Below are 18,529 nucleotides of genomic sequence, written 5' to 3' on the forward strand. Positions count from 1 at the left end.
CAATAGGATGATAATCAAAGTGGTTTTAATACACTCATCCCAATAATAATAATAAACAAATCGTTAAATGGATAACTAAAACTGATAATGTGTCATATTTTGATGCAGCTCTTGGTTTGAATCTTATTAGAGGGTCTCTGTTTAACAATCCCATTCAGCCAAAAGCAGATTTGGCAGAGGTGCAAGCAACATCTTCTAATGGAGTTTTATGTGTCAGCTGTATCTATGGTTACCAGGCGTGCACTCACAGCCATCGTAGATGTCGGGTGGGGATGTGCACAGCCGTGTGACTGTGGTCTGTCAGGCGCTTAAAGGACGGGTCGTCCGTAAAGTCCGGGTGGATTCGGTATTTCCGCCCCTCCGTCTCGTTGGCGTCCAGCTTGGGAGGAAAGAAAGAAAGAACTATGAAGCTGGCTGATCAGCATGTGAAACATGTAGAAGAATACGTGGAATAATGATGCTAATAATGCTTTAAAGCTGAATTAGAAAACCACTTAATGACATTCTGCATTATGTATCAGCCTATTTGGGCGTTTTGCATCAATGGCAGCAGCATGGGCGCGACCATATATGAAGAAAGACACAATAAGATGTGGACGACTGCATGCAGGATGGAGACGAGAAGAAAGAACGAGGGGGGTGTGTGAACACTTGCTTCCCAATAAAGCAACAGTGCAGGCTGCTCATCTATCTCGTCTGTCAATTAGAGGAAAAACCTGGCAGAAACCTCTTCACCTGCAAAAAAAAAGCGAGTGGGAGGAGGGAGGAATTAAAGGCGGCGGCACAACAAGGAGAAAAAGAGAAGGGAGAGAAAGCCTCAGAGGAGAGGCAGGGCGAAAGATGTAGCATTAAGGCAACCAAGCGAAACACAAGAGTGGAAAAGGTGGAGATGGGAGGAGGAAGATGGAGGATGTGGAAGTGAGGACATGACACATCTGTCACATCTGCTTGACTGACAGCAGAAGTCATATGGACACAAGTATTGATGCACACCTCTTCAACAACTCAATCCAAAGCCCGAAATCTCAATTGTGCATTGATAAAACAGCCGTGACTAGAAATGGGAATCTTATGGCAGTGTTTTTTCAACCACTAGTGTACTGTGAGATATTGTTTGGTGTGCCGTGGGAAATTATTAGAGATGTCCGATAATATCGGACGATAAATGCTTTAAAATGTAATATCGGAAATTATCGGTATCGTTTTTTTTATTATCGGTATCGTTTTTTTAAAAACATTTTTATTAAATCAACATAAAAAACACAAGATACACTTACAATTAGTGCACCAACCCAAAAAACCTCCCTCCCCCATTTACACTCATTCACACAAAAGGGTTGTTTCTTTCTGTTATTAATATTCTGGTTCCTACATTATATATCAATATATATCAATACAGTCTGCAAGGGATACAGTCCGTAAGCACACATGATTGTGCGTGCTGCTGGTCCACTAATAGTACTAACCTTTAACAGTTAATTTTACTCATTTTCATTAATTACTAGTTTCTATGTAACTGTTTTTATATTGTTTTACTTTCTTTTTTATTCAAGAAAATGTATTAAATTTATGTTATTTTATTTTATTAATTTTTAAAAAAAAGGACCTTATCTTCACCATACCTGGTTGTCCAAATTAGTGTGTTAATTCCACGACTGTATATATCAGTATCGGTTGATATCGGTGTCGGTTGATATCAGTATCAGTAATTAAAGAGTTGGACAATATCGGAATATCGGACATCAGCAAAAAGCCATTATCGGACATCCCCAGAAATTATGCAATTTCACCTAATTGGTCGGAAAAAAAGCCTTCTTGGTAAGGTTTATTCAGGTGTACTGGAGAGGAGGCTACGCCGGATGGTCGAACCTCGGATTCAGGAGGAACAGTGTGGTTTTCGTCCTGGTCCTGGAACTGTGGACCAGCTCTATACTCTCGGCAGGGTCATTGAGGGTGCATGGAGTTTGCCCAACCAGTCTACATGTGCTTTGTGGACTTGGAGAAGGCATTCGACCGTGTCCCTCGGGAAGTCCTGTGGGGAGTGCTCAGAGAGTATGGGGTATCGGACTGTCTTAATGTGGCAGTCCGCTCCCTGTATGATCAGTGTCAGAGCTTGGTCCGCATTGCCGGCAGTAAGTCGGACACGTTTCCAGTGAGGGTTAAACTCCGCCAGGGCTGCCCTTTGTCACCCATTCTGTTCATAACTTTTATGGACAGAATTTCTAGGCGCAGTCAAGGCGTTGAGGGGATCCGGTTTGGTGGCTGCAGGATTAGGTCTCTGCTTTTTGCAGATGATGTGGTCCTGATGGCTTCATCTGGCCAGGATCTTCAGCTCTCACTGGATCGGTTCGCAGCCGAGTGTGAAGCGACTGGGATGAGAATCAGCACCTCCAAGTCAGAGTCCATGGTTCTCGCCCGGAAAAGGGTGGAGTGCCATCTCCGGGTTGCGGAGGAGACCCTGCCCCAACTTATGTGTGAAATGATTAACACATTAGCGTAAAATATCAACTAATATTATTTATCTCATTCACGTAAGAGACTAGGCGTATATCAGCGATGGTCACACACACACACACGCCAACCAATACAAATTTGGCGGGGGCAGGTCATGGTAGAAGTGCATTGTGAAAAAAAATAACATGCTACCTGCTACTACTTCCGTACCTATGAAAATTGATCACATCAACATTGGCGGTAACTTAGAAAAACTGAGAAGGGCTGAACAAAATTGGCAGCGAAAAGGAAATCATATACCGTATTTTTCGGACTAGAAGTCGCAGTTTTGTTCATAGTTATGCGGGGGTGCGACTTATACTCGGGAGCGACTTATGTGTGAAATTATTAACACATTACCGTAAAATATCAAATAATATTATTTAGCTCATTCACGTAAGAGACTAGACGTATAAGATTTCATGGGATTTAGCGATTAGGAGTGACAGATTGTTTGATAAACGTATAGCATGTTCTATATGTTATAGTTATTTGAATGACTCTTACCATAATATGTTACGTTAACATACCAGTTGGTTATTTATGCCTCATATAACGTACACTTATTCAGCCTGTTGTTCACTATTCTTTATTTATTTTAAATAAAATAAAATAAATGTCTATTCTTGGTGTTGGGTTTTATCAAATACATTTCCCCCAAAAATGCGACTTATACTCCAGTGCGACTTATATTTGTTTTTTTCCTTCTTTATTATGCATTTTCGGCGGTGCGACTTATACTCCGGAGCGACTTATACTCCGAAAAATACGGTAATTATAATCCGCAAACAATGTGCCGTTGTAGAGTGTCTGTGCTGTCCTGGAGATCAGCAGTGTAACCATGTAATACTATTCCGTACCAGTAGGTGGCAGCAGGTAGCTCATTGCTTTGTAAGTTTACAAGAGAATTAATGATGGCTATGGTTTCAAGTCATATCGAACAATTGCGTCAGGTGTTTGATGAGAACGACTTTATATTGTCAATATAGGCTATTGAGTTTCGTTTTAAATTTTTTTGCTGGTGGTGTCCGTCATGTATTTGTTACTCGGGTCACGGGACAATACCGGAACCATTGTAAGGGGAATTTAAAGGCGGGGGACACAGGATATGATATGTGTTGTGTGTTGGACACCTGGAAGTGGAAAAAGGGAATGGGATTTTTATTTATTTATTTTTTTGTCATAAAAAAATACAATATGTGTGCTTACGGACTGTGTCCCTGCAGACTGTATTGATCTATATTGATATATAATGTATGTATTGTGTTTTTTATGTTGATTTAATAAAAAAAAAAAATATATATATTTTTTTTTACATGTGATTGTGGTTCTTTGGTCAAAATGTTGCATAGATGATGTTTTACACATCATCTTCAAGTCGCTTTCTGACAGACTCTTCAGGATGCGCCGTTTTGTGGGCGGTCTTATTTATGTGGCTCACCTTCGACGGCGTCTTCTCCCCGTCATCTTTGTTGTAGCGGTGTAGCGGGCAAGGACGGGTGTGGAAGAAGTGTCAAAAGATGGCGCTAACTGTTTTAATGACATTCACACTTTACTTCAATCAATAACGGAGCAGCATCTCCTCATCCGTGGCTCACTAGTGCAACAACAACACCCGAAATGTGTCCCGTGAAAAACCGTCCGACCAGAACTCTCTAATAACTAAAGTTTATTGGGTGAATAATGTAAACTCACTAAACCGGTATGTTTTAGTGCTTTCATGGTGAGTTTACTGACAGATATAAGTTAGAACTTTACACTACTTTATATTAGAAATGGCAACAGCGGAGGATGAATGTCACATAACAAGAAAATAGAGAAAAATAAGAAGCTTATTGACTACGAACTACAAAGGCGGAGGCGCACACATTTTTAGGACTTGTGCAGATCCCAAATACACATCAGCAGGTACCAGAAGGTAAGAAAAATTGCTTTTGCATAATACTGCGAAACATTGTCTGCTAATATATGCCATTTTGCAGTCCTTATACACACACCATAATAATACTCGTATGTTGAAGAGTACGTCTTACTGTAGTCGTAACGCGCCGACAATGCACCAAGCGGTGTGGCTTCATAGCTTTTTGAGGGCCGTGTGAAGTGTTCTATATTCTCAATGGAACATTTAAAGTTTTGGTGTAATTTAACTGGCGTCATCTTGCAGTCTGCATGTATCTCTTATGTGTGACTGCCATCCACTGGTTAAACTTATTACACCATTTACCAAATAAAATAGCTTTGAGGTTGGTAAGCACAACCAAAATATTCCGTACATTAGGCGCACCGGGTTTTGAGAAAATGAAAGGATTTTAGGTGCGCCGTATAGTCCGAAAAATACGGTAGTTTTACATTTATTTTCGTTTCTCTAAATAAGCGTTTCTCACTTGCAACGTTAAATAAACAGTGCATTTGTAGTGACCTGGCTGTTCAGGGTAAGGAGTTTTTTTTATTTTAAACTGTGAGTGCACCACAGGGCTAGTGACAGTGCGTGTGCATGAAAATGAGGACAGTTCAGCTAGTTGTTGTTTTGGCTTCATTATTAAATAGAATTTTGAGACATTTGCTTAATATATAGTGCTGTAAAGCGTACAAAGTGTACAAACTTTGACTAAAAGATGAGACTTTTGTCAAAACTTTAACCTATTATTCATATTGAAACATTTTTCTTCTGTAGAAATTTGCTTCAATATACAAATGTTTAGTTTTTATCCTTTTTTTATTCACGAACCCTATTCAAGAACAGAACAACTATGTACATTGAGGTTCTACTGTAGGCATCAAAAGCCAGACAAAACGTTGGATTTCAAACCATCTTCACGCGTGATGTCATGACTTCACTGCAAAAACCGAAATCTAAGTAAGATGAAATATCTCAAATAAGGGTGATATTTGCTTATTTTCTGTCTGATAAGATCATTCTTCTCACTAAGCAGATTTTATGTTAGTGTTTTACTTGTTTTAAGTGTTTTGGTCCTAAATGATCTCAGTAAGATATTACAGCTTGTTGCTGAGATTTGATGACCTATATTGAGTAAAACATGCTTGAAACTAGAATATCAACTGTTGCAAAGCTGTGTCGTCAACACTCACAAGTATAAAACTCCTTCTTTAAAGTAATATTTTTTTATTTCAAGCATGAAAAAAAAAATCATGACTTTGACACAATTGTGTCTCATAATTAAAACAGATGGCAGCCAAATGGACTTTGCTGTTTTATTTTCAATGAAACAATAGAAAATACGCACTCATAAAGTAGTACAGTTGGCACAGTACAGTAAACTGACAGTTAATATTTAAACATTTAGCATGTGACATTTCAAACTATTTTGAACAGAAAAGGTTCATGCACATTCAGATGAATTCTTCAAAATTACAATTAAAAATAATTTTGGCCGGGGGCCGGGCGGTATATATGCGCACTTATCGACTGAAAGAGCACGCACTTGGCGCGATGATGTCATGTTATCGATGGAAAAATGCATTTTTAGACAATATGATTTGCCTGAGCGGCTAGGAGACCCCGAGAGTAACAAGCAGTTGCCTTGTTGCCTTTCCATTAAGAACAATAAATTAGTTTTTAGTATAAGTTTGCTGGTTTCAAGAAATGTAATGCCGAGCGCATATCATTATGTCAGGATAATGGCACTAGCATTTACTTCATTTAAGAATATTTTTCAACATATTGAGCAAAAAGGTCTCTTTTTTTTTTTTTTCTACCAAGAAAAGTGCACTTGTTATTAGTGAGAATATACTTATTTTAAGGTATTTTTGGGTTCATTGAAGTTAGCTAATTTTACTTGTTTTGGAAAGTCTTGACAAGCCAAATTTTCTTGTTGTATTGGCAGATAATTTTGCTTAGTTCAAATAAAATACCCACATTTTTGTATATTTTTTTCTTGTTTTTGAACACTGACTTTTTGCAGTGTTGGACCCCGACTTAAACAAGTTGAAAAACTTATTGGGGTGTTACCATTTAGTGGTCAATTGTAAGGAATATGTACTGTACTGTGCAGTCTACTAATAAACGTTTCAATCAATCAATCAATCAATGACAAGCTGTCAGCAAATCTTGTAAATTCAGTGAGCGTCTAAAAAAAAAAAAAAAGTTTTTGCTTGTTTTCTGGAATTTTTGGATACCACCACCCAGGGTGCTAATGACAGTAATTCAGAACAAACAGTGTGATGAGAACCATAGAACCAGAAATGTATGTTTGTGCGCTATTGGAAAGAGTCTTCAAGTTAATTTTACCAAGCAGATGCTGACTTAAATATAGTAAAAAGTCTAATGTAGAGGTCTTCAAAGTACGGTATAGTGGACCTCCCCTCAGAAAACATAGCCCGTTTGGGACCTCTGCTATTCAAGACCTGGGCAAAATACGGCCCAATGGCCACATGCGGCCCGTTATGATTTTCAATCTGGCCCGCCAGACGTTCTACATAATTTTTTTAGACCTTTAACATCAAAACTGTCGCCGCCATTATGATGTGCAATGCTGTTTTTTAATGGCCGTAAGTCTTGAACTATAGAAAGTATTTCAATGGTTGAAATCTGCACTTTTGAGTGTTATAGGAGTTATTACTATAATCTAGGTCACAGCAGCTCAGACCAGGAAAAAAGCAGAGTGGGCAGGGTTTGTTTTCAGAGCAGCCAGCCCCAAACACGTGTAAGGCTGCAGCTAACGATTATTTTTCTATCGATTAATCTATAGATTATTTTTTCGATTAATCGGTTAATCTATAGATTATTTTTTCGATTCATCTATAGATTATTTTTCCTTTTACCGATTTTTTTTTTTTTATTATTTAAAATGAAGATGAAAAAATAAAAGTAGGCCAGTTTTTTCAAAAGGCATGGTTTTTATTTACAAAAAAAAAAAGTATGGCCACTCAGTCAACATTGACAACAACATGACAAAATATTCTGTAACAATGTAAACATTTAAAACTTTTAACATTTAACAAAATTAAAAGTAGCTTATTGGCTTTTTAATGTGCAAATATAAAAGTAAACATCCAGTGCAAATCTTAATATTCTGCAATAGTATAAGCATTTCAAAAGTAAAAGTATTGCTTATTTTGCTTTAAAATGTGCAAAAATAAAGATAAACGTCCAATACAAAAAAGTGCAAAACGAAATATTCTGTAACAACAGTGTAAACATTTCAACAAAAGTGAAAGTATTGCTTATTTGCTAAAATGTGCAAAAATAAAGATAAACATCCAATACAAAAAAGTGCCAATCTAAATATTCTGGAGCACTGTAAACATTAAGTATTGCTTTTAAAATGTGCAAAATAAACATCCAGTCCAACACAGTACACAATAACCAATTCTACTCATTCCAGTGAGTGACTAACAGTTGTAATGAAGAAAGGTTAGCATGTCTACTTGCTTTGCTTCTTTTCTTGTTTACAATATTCCCAACAGCTGAAAATAGGCGCTCAGAAGGGGTCGATGTGGCTGGAACTGAGAGGTAATTAGCCTTCACCTCAAACCAGGACTGCGAGTGAGCTGAGCTGCAGTTTAAGTTTCTAGTAGGTCAACGGGCTCATAGTGATGTTACTAGTAGTTGACTGGGAGGTGTTTATTATCATTTGGGGAGAGTCCGCTGCCTGATGCTCACCTGCTAAACACCTATCTGCTCCACGCTGAAGCGCTGACTACATGCGCTATGAATACGCACTGCTGATTGGCTGATAATGCTTCGTGTGTACCAATCAGATGGTTGTGTGGGTGGGACAATGCTGCGTGTGTACCAATCAGATGGTTGTATGGGTGGGACAATGCTGCGTGCTGAGACAGAGGCAGACAAGCAAAGCAACTTGTTAAGACTTTAGCAGATAAAGTTAGCTTTAGCTTAGAAACTCGTTCGGTACACCCCCGTACCGAACCGAAAGCCCCGTACCGAAACGGTTCAATACAAAACACATACCGTTACACCCCTAGCAGATACAAATGACACATTCATGTATTTGTGTAATGATGACAACGTATGCTAACGCGGACGATTGACTAGTTGATGGTTGATGGTTTTCTTTTCAAATGTTCGTTCATAGCCGTTGTGCTGCTATGATAGGCCATTTCCGCTCGACACAGTGTGCATACAACAACATTATTAGGCTGTGTATTGAAATACTCCCACACTTTTGACGACTTTTGGCGTGCGTTTTTCCCCTCGCTCGCACAGTCTGCTTTGCGCTCCGCCATGACGGTAGTGTGACGTAATTATGCGACGCGTCGACGCACAAAAACGGCGTCGACGTATTTACGTAACCGATGACGTCGACTACGTCGACGCGTCGTTTCAGCCTTAAACACGTGTCAGAAACCGATGCGGAAGCACATATTTACGTGATAATATATGGGTGTTTATTACACTTTGCATTAGGGCTGCAACAACTAATCGATTAAAATCGATTATTAAAATATTTGCCGATTAATTTAGTCATCGATTCGTTGGATCTATGCTATGCGCATGCGCAGAGGTTTTTTTTAAAATATTTTTTTTGTATTTTTATTTTTGCATTTTATTTTTTTAATAAACCTTTATTTATAAACTGCAACATTTACAAACAGCTGAGAAACAATAATCAAAATAAGTATGGTGCCAATATGCTGTTTTTTTTCAATAAAATACTGGATAGGATAGAAATGTAGTTTGTCTCTTTTATCCGATGATTAATCGAAGTAATAATCGACATATTAATTGATTATCAAATTAATTGTTAGTTGCAGCCCTACTTTGCATTCATGTTTTGCTGTTTTTTACATTTTTGTTGTGTTTTGCTTGATTGTAGAAGATGTATATCGAGGACCTGGTCTTAGAAGTAAAATATGTTCATATGTTGTTAATATTCAGTGTTTTATTGTTCATAGTTAATATTGTAAATCCCGCTGTCTTTATTTTAATGTACATTTTGGGTGTCCCATTCAGTAAAAAACTGTAAATTGCATTCCGTTTTTTTGAGGTGGTCTGTCATTACGTTTTTAGAATTATATTGGACATTGTGACTTTTGGTATTAGTGTTCCTGGAAAAAAGGGAGCCAAACACACATACTGTACAGCAGATTTTTACAGCTAAATGTGTATATATCATTTATACACACATACACATTGGCCCCCATGACAATTTTTTTTCTCTCAATGTCATAATACTTGCCCAGCTCTGCTCTATTACATGAAAGCTCAATGCGTTCAGCAATCATTAGCCTTACCGTTGAGGGTTATTTTGTATGTTTCTTACCGTATTTTTTGGACTATAAGCCGCTCCGGAGTATAAGTCGCACCGGCCGAAAATGCATAATAAAGAAGGAAAAAAACATATATAAGTCGCACTGGAGTATAAGTTGCATTTTTTTGGGGAAATTTATTTGATACAAGTCCAACACCAAGAATAGACATTTGAAAGGCAATTTAAAATAAATAAAGAATAGTGAAGAACAGGCTGAATAAGTGTACGTTATATGAGGCATAAATAACCAACTGAGAACGTGCCTGGTATGTTAACGTAACATACTATGGTAAGAGTCATTCAAAGAACTATAACATATAGAACATGCTATATGTTTACCAAACAATCTGTCACTCCTAATCGCTAAATCCCATGAAATCTTATACGTCTACTCTCTTACGTGAATGAGCTAATAATATTATTTGATATTTTACGCTAATGTGTTAATAATTTCACACATAAGTCGCTCCTGAGTATAAGTCGCACCCCCAGCCAAACCATGAAAAAAACTGCGACTTATAGTCCGAAAAATACGGTATATTATTCGTTTTTCTCAAGTTGCTACTGTTTTCTGAGTGTGAGTAGTTTTATTGTATTCCAGTTTCATTACACAGTACTTCACTGCGTTTTATACTTGTGTGACAATTCCAAATGGTACCTGTACAGGTAAGACAGGTTTTCTGGTGGTTACACTTTGAGATTGAAATGAAATAATTCACTATACATTTTGTGTAAAAAAAAAATCAAATAAATAATGCACTGCAAAAAGTCAGTGTTCAAAAACAAGAAAAAAAAATACAAAAATGAGGGGTATTTTATTTGAACTAAGCAAAATTATCTGCCAATAGAACAAGAAAATTTGGCGTGTCAAGACTTTCCAAAACAAGTAAAATTAGCTAACCTCAATGAACCCAAAAATACCTTAAAATAAGTATATTCTCACTAACAACAAGTGCACTTGTTATCAATGAATTTTCAGAGTTCATTGCTGATCTAGTGACGCACGCCGACAATATAATCATAATGGGAGACTTTAACATCCATATGAATACCCCATCGGACCCTCCATGCGTGGCGCTCCAGACTATAATTGATAGCTGTGGTCTTACACAAATAATAAATGAACCCACGCATCGCAACGGTAATACGATAGATCTAGTGCTTGTCAGGGGTGTCACCACCTCTAAAGTTACGATACTCCCGTACACTAAAGTAATGTCCGATCATTACCTTATAAAATTCGAAGTTCTGACTCATTGTCAACAAACTAATAATAATAATAATAACTACTATAGCAGCCGCAACATTAATCTTGCCACAACGACGACTCTTACTGACCTACTGCCTTCGGTAATGGCACCATTCCCAAATTATGTGGGCTCTATTGATAACCTCACTAACAGCTTTAACGACGCCCTGCGCGACACCATTGATAGTGTAGCACCGCTAAAGCTAAAAAGGGCCCCTAAAAGGCGTACCCCATGGTTTACAGAAGAAACTAAAGCCCAGAAATGATCATGTAGAAAGCTGGAACGCAAATGGCGTGCGACTAAACTTGAGGTTTTCCATCAAGCATGGAGTGATAGTTTAATAACTTATAAACGCATGCTTACCTCAGCTAAAGCTAAATATTACTCAAATCTCATCCACCTCAACAAAAATAATCCTAAATTTTTGTTTAGTACAGTAGCATCGCTAACCCAACAAGGGACTCCTCCCAGTAGCTCCACCCACTCAGCAGATGACTTTATGAATTTCTTTAATAAGAAAATTGAAGTCATTAGAAAAGAGATTAAAGACAATGCATCTCAGCTACAACTGGGTTCTATTAACACAAATACGACTGTATATACGACGGACATTGCCCTCCAAAATAGTTTCTCTCTCTTTGATGAAATAACATTGGAGGAATTGTTAAAATGTGTAAATGGGACAAAACAAACAACATGTTTACTTGACCCAATTCCTGGGAAACTTATCAAGGAGCTTTTTGTTTTATTAGGTCCATCAGTGTTAAATATTATAAACTTATCACTTTCCTCCGGCACTGTTCCCCTAGCATTCAAAAAAGCGGTTATTCATCCTCTACTCAAAAGACCTAACCTCGATCCTGACCTCATGGTGAACTACCGGCCGGTGTCCCACCTTCCGTTTATCTCGAAAATTCTCGAAAAAATTGTCGCACAGCAGCTAAATGAACACTTAGTGACTAACAATCTCTGTGAACCTTTTCAATCCGGTTTCAGGGCAAATCACTCTACGGAGACAGCCCTCGCAAAAATGACTAATGATCTATTGCTAACGATGGATTCTGATGCGTCATCTATGTTGCTGCTTCTTGATCTTAGCGCCGCTTTCGATACTGTTGATCATAATATTTTATTAGAGCGTATCAAAACGCGTATTGGGATGTCAGACTTAGCCTTGTCTTGGTTTAACTCTTATCTTACTGACAGGCTGCAGTGTGTCTCCCATAACAATGTGACCTCGGACTATGTTAAGGTAACGTGCGGAGTTCCCCAGGGTTCGGTTCTTGGCCCTGCACTCTTTAGTATTTACATGCTGCCGCTGGGTGACATCATACGCAAATACGGTGTTAGCTTTCACTGTTATGCGGATGACACCCAACTCTACATGCCCCTAAAGTTGACCAACACGCCGGATTGTAGTCAGCTGGAGGCGTGTCTTAATGAAATTAAACTATGGATGTCCGCTAACTTTTTGCAACTCAACGCTAAGAAAACGGAAATGCTGATTATCGGTCCTGCTCAACACCGACATCTATTTAATAATACCACCTTAACATTTGACAACCAAACAATTAAACAAGGCGACTCAGTAAAGAATCTGGGTATTATCTTCGACCCAATTCTCTCGTTTGAGTCACACATTAAGAGTGTTACTAAAACGGCCTTCTTTCATCTCCGTAATATCGCTAAAATTTGTTCCATTTTGTCCACAAGCGATGCTGAGATCATTATCCTTGCGTTCGTTACATCTCGTCTCGATTACTGTAACGTTTTATTTTCGGGCCTCCCTATGTCTAGCATTAAAAGATTACAGATGGTACAAAATGCGGCTGCTAGACTTTTGACAAAAACAAAGTTTGATCATATTACGCCTATACTGGCTCACTTGCACTGGCTTCCCGTGCACCTAAGATGCGACTTTAAGGTTTTACTACTTACGTATAAAATACTACACGGTCAAGCTCCTGCCTATCTTGACGATTGTATTGTACCATATGTCCCGACAAGAAATCTGCGTTCAAAGAACTCCGGCTTATTAGTGATTCCCAGAGCCCAAAAAAAGTCTGCGGGCTATAGAGCGTTTTCTATTCGGGCTCCAATATTATGGAATGCCCTCCCGGTAAAAGTTAGAGATGCTACCTCAGTAGAAGCATTTAAGTCTCATCTTAAAACTCATTTGTATACTCTAACCTTTAAATAGACTCCTTTTTAGACCAGTTGATCCTCCGTTTCTTTTCTTTTCTACTCTGCTCCGGGGTGGACCGCTAGCCTGTTCATCGGATGGGGACATCTCTACGCTGCTGACCCGTCTCCGCTCGGGATGGTTCCTGCTGGCCCCACCATGGACTGGACTTTCGCTGATGTGTTGTACTTTCACAATATTATGTCAGACCCACTCGACATCCATTGCTTTCGGTCTCCCCTAGAGGGGGGGTTACCCTTACCCACACCCACATATGCGGTCCTCTCCAAGGTTTCTCATAGTCATTCACATTGACGTCCCACTGGGGTGAGTTTTCCTTGCCCATATGTGGGCTCTGTACCGAGGATGTCGTTGTGGCTTGTGCAGCCCTTTGAGACACTTGTGATTTAGGGCTATATACATAAACATTGATTGATTGATTGACTTTTCGTGGTAGAAAAACAAAAAAGAGACCTTTTTGCTCAATATGTTGAAAAATATTCTTAAATGAAGTAAATGCTAGTGCCATTATCTTGACATAATGACATGCGCTCGGCATTACATTTCTTGAAACCAGCAAACTTATACTAAAAACTAATTTATTGTTCTTAATGGAAAGGCAACAAGGCAACCGCTTGTTACTCTCGGGGTCTCCTAGCCGGTCAGGCAAATCATATTGTCTAAATATGCATTTTTCCATCGACAACATGACATCATCGCGCCAAGTGCGTGCTCTTTCAGTCAATTAGTGCACATATATACAGCCCGGCCCCCGGACACATTTTTTTTAATTGTAATTTTGAAGAATTCATCTGTGCATGAACTATTTCTGTTCAAAATTGTTAGAAATGTCACATGTTAAATGTTTAAATATTAACTGTCAGTTTACTGTACTGTGCCAACTGTACTACTATATGAGTACCTGTTTTCTATTGTTTCATTGACAATAAAACAGCAAAGTCCATTTGGCTGTTATCTGTTTTTAATTATGAGACACATTTGTGTCAAAGTCTTGATTTTTTTATTTCATGCTTGAAGTAAGAAATTATTACTTTAAAAAAATAGTTTTATACTTGTGAGTGTTGATGACACAGCTTTGCAACAGTTGATATTCTAGTTTCAAGCATGTTTTACTCAATATAGGTCATACAATCTCAGCAACAAGCTGTAATATCTTACTGAGATCATTTAGGACCAAAACACTTAAAACAAGTAAAACACTCTAACATAAAATTTGCTTAGTGAGAAGAATTATCAGACAGAAAATAAGCAAATATCACCCTTATTTGAGATATTTCATCTTACTTAGATTTCAGTTTTTGCAGTGTAAACACGGTACAATTGCAAATCACAAATGTTTCCTGTGTCCCAGTACTTTTGTCCATACAGTGGAGGCAGAAGGGAAAGAAGCACTTACGTTGTCCTTTGAGTTGTAGTACGCAATTTCATCATCCTGCAAACAAGCACATTACCAAACAGAAACATAACTATAATGTGACAGGAAAAAGCGTTATATTCCGACTTCGTTAGTTTAATGCTATAAAGAGACAATGAGAGGGTTACCACACGGGACCCCTAATGCGTCATAACGTGCAACATTTACTGATGGAGCCGCAATCACTGCGAACATCACACTTTGAAGCAGCTGTAATAAACCGCTTGAGATGATGAAATAGATCCAAATAGATGACTTGTTTGTCCTCGTATTTCTTGAGGCAAAATTTGTATGCAGTAGAATAAGCCGTGCAAACCAAACTGCAGTATTTTAAGGACCATAGGGCGCACCGGATTATAAGGCGCACTGCCGATGAGTGGGTCTATTTAGGTCAATTTTCATTCAAAAGGCGCAATTTGATTATAAGGCGCATTAAAGGATCAAAATAAATATTATGATCATTTTTTCTTCATTTAAAACATTTCATTGTGGTCTACATAACATGTAATGATGGTATTTTGGTCAAAATGTTGCATAGATGATGTCATACAGACCATCTTCAAGTCTCTTTCTGACCATCTCTTCAGGACGTGCCTCCACTTCGACAGCGTCTTCTCCCTGCCATCTTTGTTGTACCAGTAGTTTCTAGCGCTTCCATAGTAGGGATGTAACGATACACGGTATAACGATAAACCGCGGTAAAATTCCAGACGGTTAGTAACACCGTTTAAATTTTTTAATTACCGGACTGAGAGTTAGCATGCAGCAGGCGATGTGTCGGGAACTTTGTTACAACTTGTTTATAAAGTCTGTAGTTTGTTGACTGGGATGTTCACTCCTCCTTTAATTTAACTGCTAACTTTGTTAGTGTTCCAACGATATCAATACTCGCTCAAATATTTTGTCATTTCATCGAATTGAACGCTGGCTGAGTTGTCGGTGAAGCACTAAGATTGTGTGTTAGATGTGAGAGGTATCACTCTTGTTTATTTTTGTTTGCCAAACTGTTGCACTGAAGTACCGTATTTTTCGGACTATAAGTCAGTTTTTTTCATAGTTTGACCGGGGGTGCGACTTATACTCAGGAGCGACTTATGTGTGAAATTATTAACACATTAGCGTAAAATATCAAATAATAGTATTTAGCTCATTCACGTAAGAGACTAGACGTATAAGATTTCATGGGATTTAGGAGTGACAGATTGTTTGGTAAACGTATAGCATGTTCTATATGTTATAGTTATTTGAATGACTCTTACCATAATATGTTACGTTAACATACCAGGCACGTTCTCAGTTGGTTATTTATGCCTCATATAACGTACACTTATTCAGCCTGTTGTTCACTATTCTTTATTTATTTTAAATTGCCTTTCAAATGTCTATTCTTGGTGTTGGCTTTTATCAAATACATTTCCCCCGACTTATTCTCTAGTGCGACTTATATATGTTTTTTTCCTTCTTTATTATGCATTTTCGGCCGGTGCGACTTATACTCCGAAAAACACGGTATATGGCTGTTGTTGAAGAACAAAGCTTGTGTATTTGACTTTATCTTCATTAGCCAAACTGCTTTGTGTTTTATATTGATATCAAAAAGTAAACACCATGTTTTTTACGTTACTTGTTTTTTACATTCCACAAAGTAACGTCTTTAATAACCATTCTTGTGACATATCGTTTTGTTAATGTTTTATGGTGTATAATTAATACCTGTATGACATATTTCTGCTCAAACTCTTAATAGATCCGTCCCGATACAGCATGTACATGTACACACATTAAAACATGTAAATGTGTGCACCATATTTTTCGGACTATAAGTCACAGTTTGTTTCATAGTTTGGCCGGGGGGTGCGACTTATACTCAGGAGTGACTTATGTGTGAAATTATTAACACATTACAGTAAAATATAAAATAATATTATTTAGCTCATTCACGTAAGAGACTTTCATGGGATTTAGCGATTAGGAGTGACAGATTGTTTGGTAAACGTATAGCATGTTCCATATGTTATAGTTATTAGAATGACTCTTACCATAATATGTTACGTTAACATACCAGGCACGTTCTCAGTTGGTTATTTATGCCTCATATAACGTACACTTATTCAGCCTGTTGTTCACTATTCTTTATTTATTTTAAATTGCCTTTCAAATGTCTATTCTTGGTGTTGGCTTTTATCAAATACATTTCCCCCAAAAATGCAACTTATACTCCAATGGGACTTATATATGTTTTTCCCCTTCTTTATTATGCATTTTCGGCCGATGCGACTTATACTCCGGAGCGACTTATACTCCGAACAATACGGTATATGGCTGTTGTTGAAGAACAAAGCTTGTGTATTTGACTTTATCTTCATTAGCCAAACTGCTTTGTGTTTTATATTGATATCAAAAAGTAAACACCATGTTTTTTACATTCCACAAAGTAACGACTTTAATAACCGTTCATGTGACATAGCGTTTTGTTAATGTTTTATGGTGTATAATTAATACCTGTACGACATATTTCTGCTCAAACTCTTAATAGATCTGTCCCGATACAGCATGTACATGTGTGTACATAACTTAAAAAATACCTCTCTCTATAAAAATGTAAAATCATGTATCATCATGTAATAAAAATGATGATACTATTAAATAACAAAAACACAAATATTTGTCATTGAATATATAGATAACGTTTATCTAGAGCATTTTTATTAGATTTTACAAATGACATGATGGTATTACGTTCACACCCCAACACTGTTTTACCAAACATAATGAATAATCATGATTAATAATTGTGATATCAATATTGATCAAAATAACCTTAATTATTATTTTGCCCATAATCGTGCAGTCCTATGTGTAAGACTGGATCTCATACATGAACACTATTTTTATCTATATGGACAAAAAGTGCAGTTACGTCTTATGTCCATAAGGTGCCATCTTGCAAAATGTTCCCATTTATTTTTTATTTATTTATTGTATTATTTTGTTTCTGCCATATTACTTTTTTTCTAATGCTTGTGTTGCTATCATATGCACATTTAACTTTCTACCTGAGGTACATATATACATTTTGAATGTGTCGTTTGTGTGTTTTTAAATACAATTTGGTTAAAGGATTTTAGTATAAGTAGTTTTTGAAAATGTAGAGCACATTGAAAATTACCGCGATAATAATAATAACCCTGATCATTTTAGTCGCAATAACCGTGATAAGAAATTGTCATACCGTGACATCCCTATTCCATAGCGAGTCTACTGACAGATATGTTAGAACTCTATGCTACTTTTGTATTAGAAATGGCAACATGGGTGGATGAATCCTCCATAACAAGAGGATAGAGGAAAAGAAGGAGCTTATTGACTACATCGTCGGACTACAATGCACTTTAGGTAAACCTTTAACATGGATAATCCGCTGACCTCAATTGAACAGGCGTCATCCTGCAGTCCACACGTAGCTCTTATCTGTGACTGCCATCTACTGGTCACACTTATTATGATGCCATGCACTAACACAATTTGCTTCAAGGTCGGTGAGCGCAACCAGAGATAATAAGTACATTAGGCGCACCGTGGTATAAGGTGCACTGTCAATTTTTGAGGAGAATTAAAGGAGCCACATGTAATAATTTCATGTCAAGTCGTCATTAAATGGCCTTGATATGTCAAAAGGAATTAATAAATCATATTTTTTTTCCAATACCTCTATAACTGATAACAGTAGTTCAGCCGGGATATGCTCATTTCAAAATTAAATTTACAGCCCCGAAATATTGTTATTGTTTATTTTGATGCCCCGCCCTCCACCGTTTGACCTATTAGAAAGTTTGTGCGTATGTCACATCCAGGTTGCCAGTTATGCTCCGCCATCTTGGTCTGACTACTGCCACTGGTAAAGTTACTAAACATGTCAGACCTTAGTCAATCTAGA

At 37.6% G+C, this 18,529-nt stretch overlaps 1 protein-coding gene across 1 annotated transcript in view; it reads right to left on the minus strand.

The window, feature by feature from the left end:
* LOC133641805 (voltage-dependent calcium channel subunit alpha-2/delta-1-like) overlaps positions 1-18,529 on the minus strand; it is a 421,610-nt gene that overhangs the window by 256,350 nt on the left and 146,731 nt on the right. The window contains exons 5-6 of the mRNA XM_062035835.1: positions 14,571-14,610; positions 3,860-3,864 (exon numbers count right to left, since the gene is read on the minus strand). Coding sequence (XP_061891819.1) covers positions 3,860-3,864; positions 14,571-14,610 — 45 coding nt within the window. The remainder of the gene's footprint in view (positions 1-3,859; positions 3,865-14,570; positions 14,611-18,529) is intronic.

Source organism: Entelurus aequoreus, linkage group LG24 (assembly GCF_033978785.1).
Source record: "Entelurus aequoreus isolate RoL-2023_Sb linkage group LG24, RoL_Eaeq_v1.1, whole genome shotgun sequence".
Lineage (NCBI taxonomy): Eukaryota > Metazoa > Chordata > Actinopteri > Syngnathiformes > Syngnathidae > Entelurus > Entelurus aequoreus.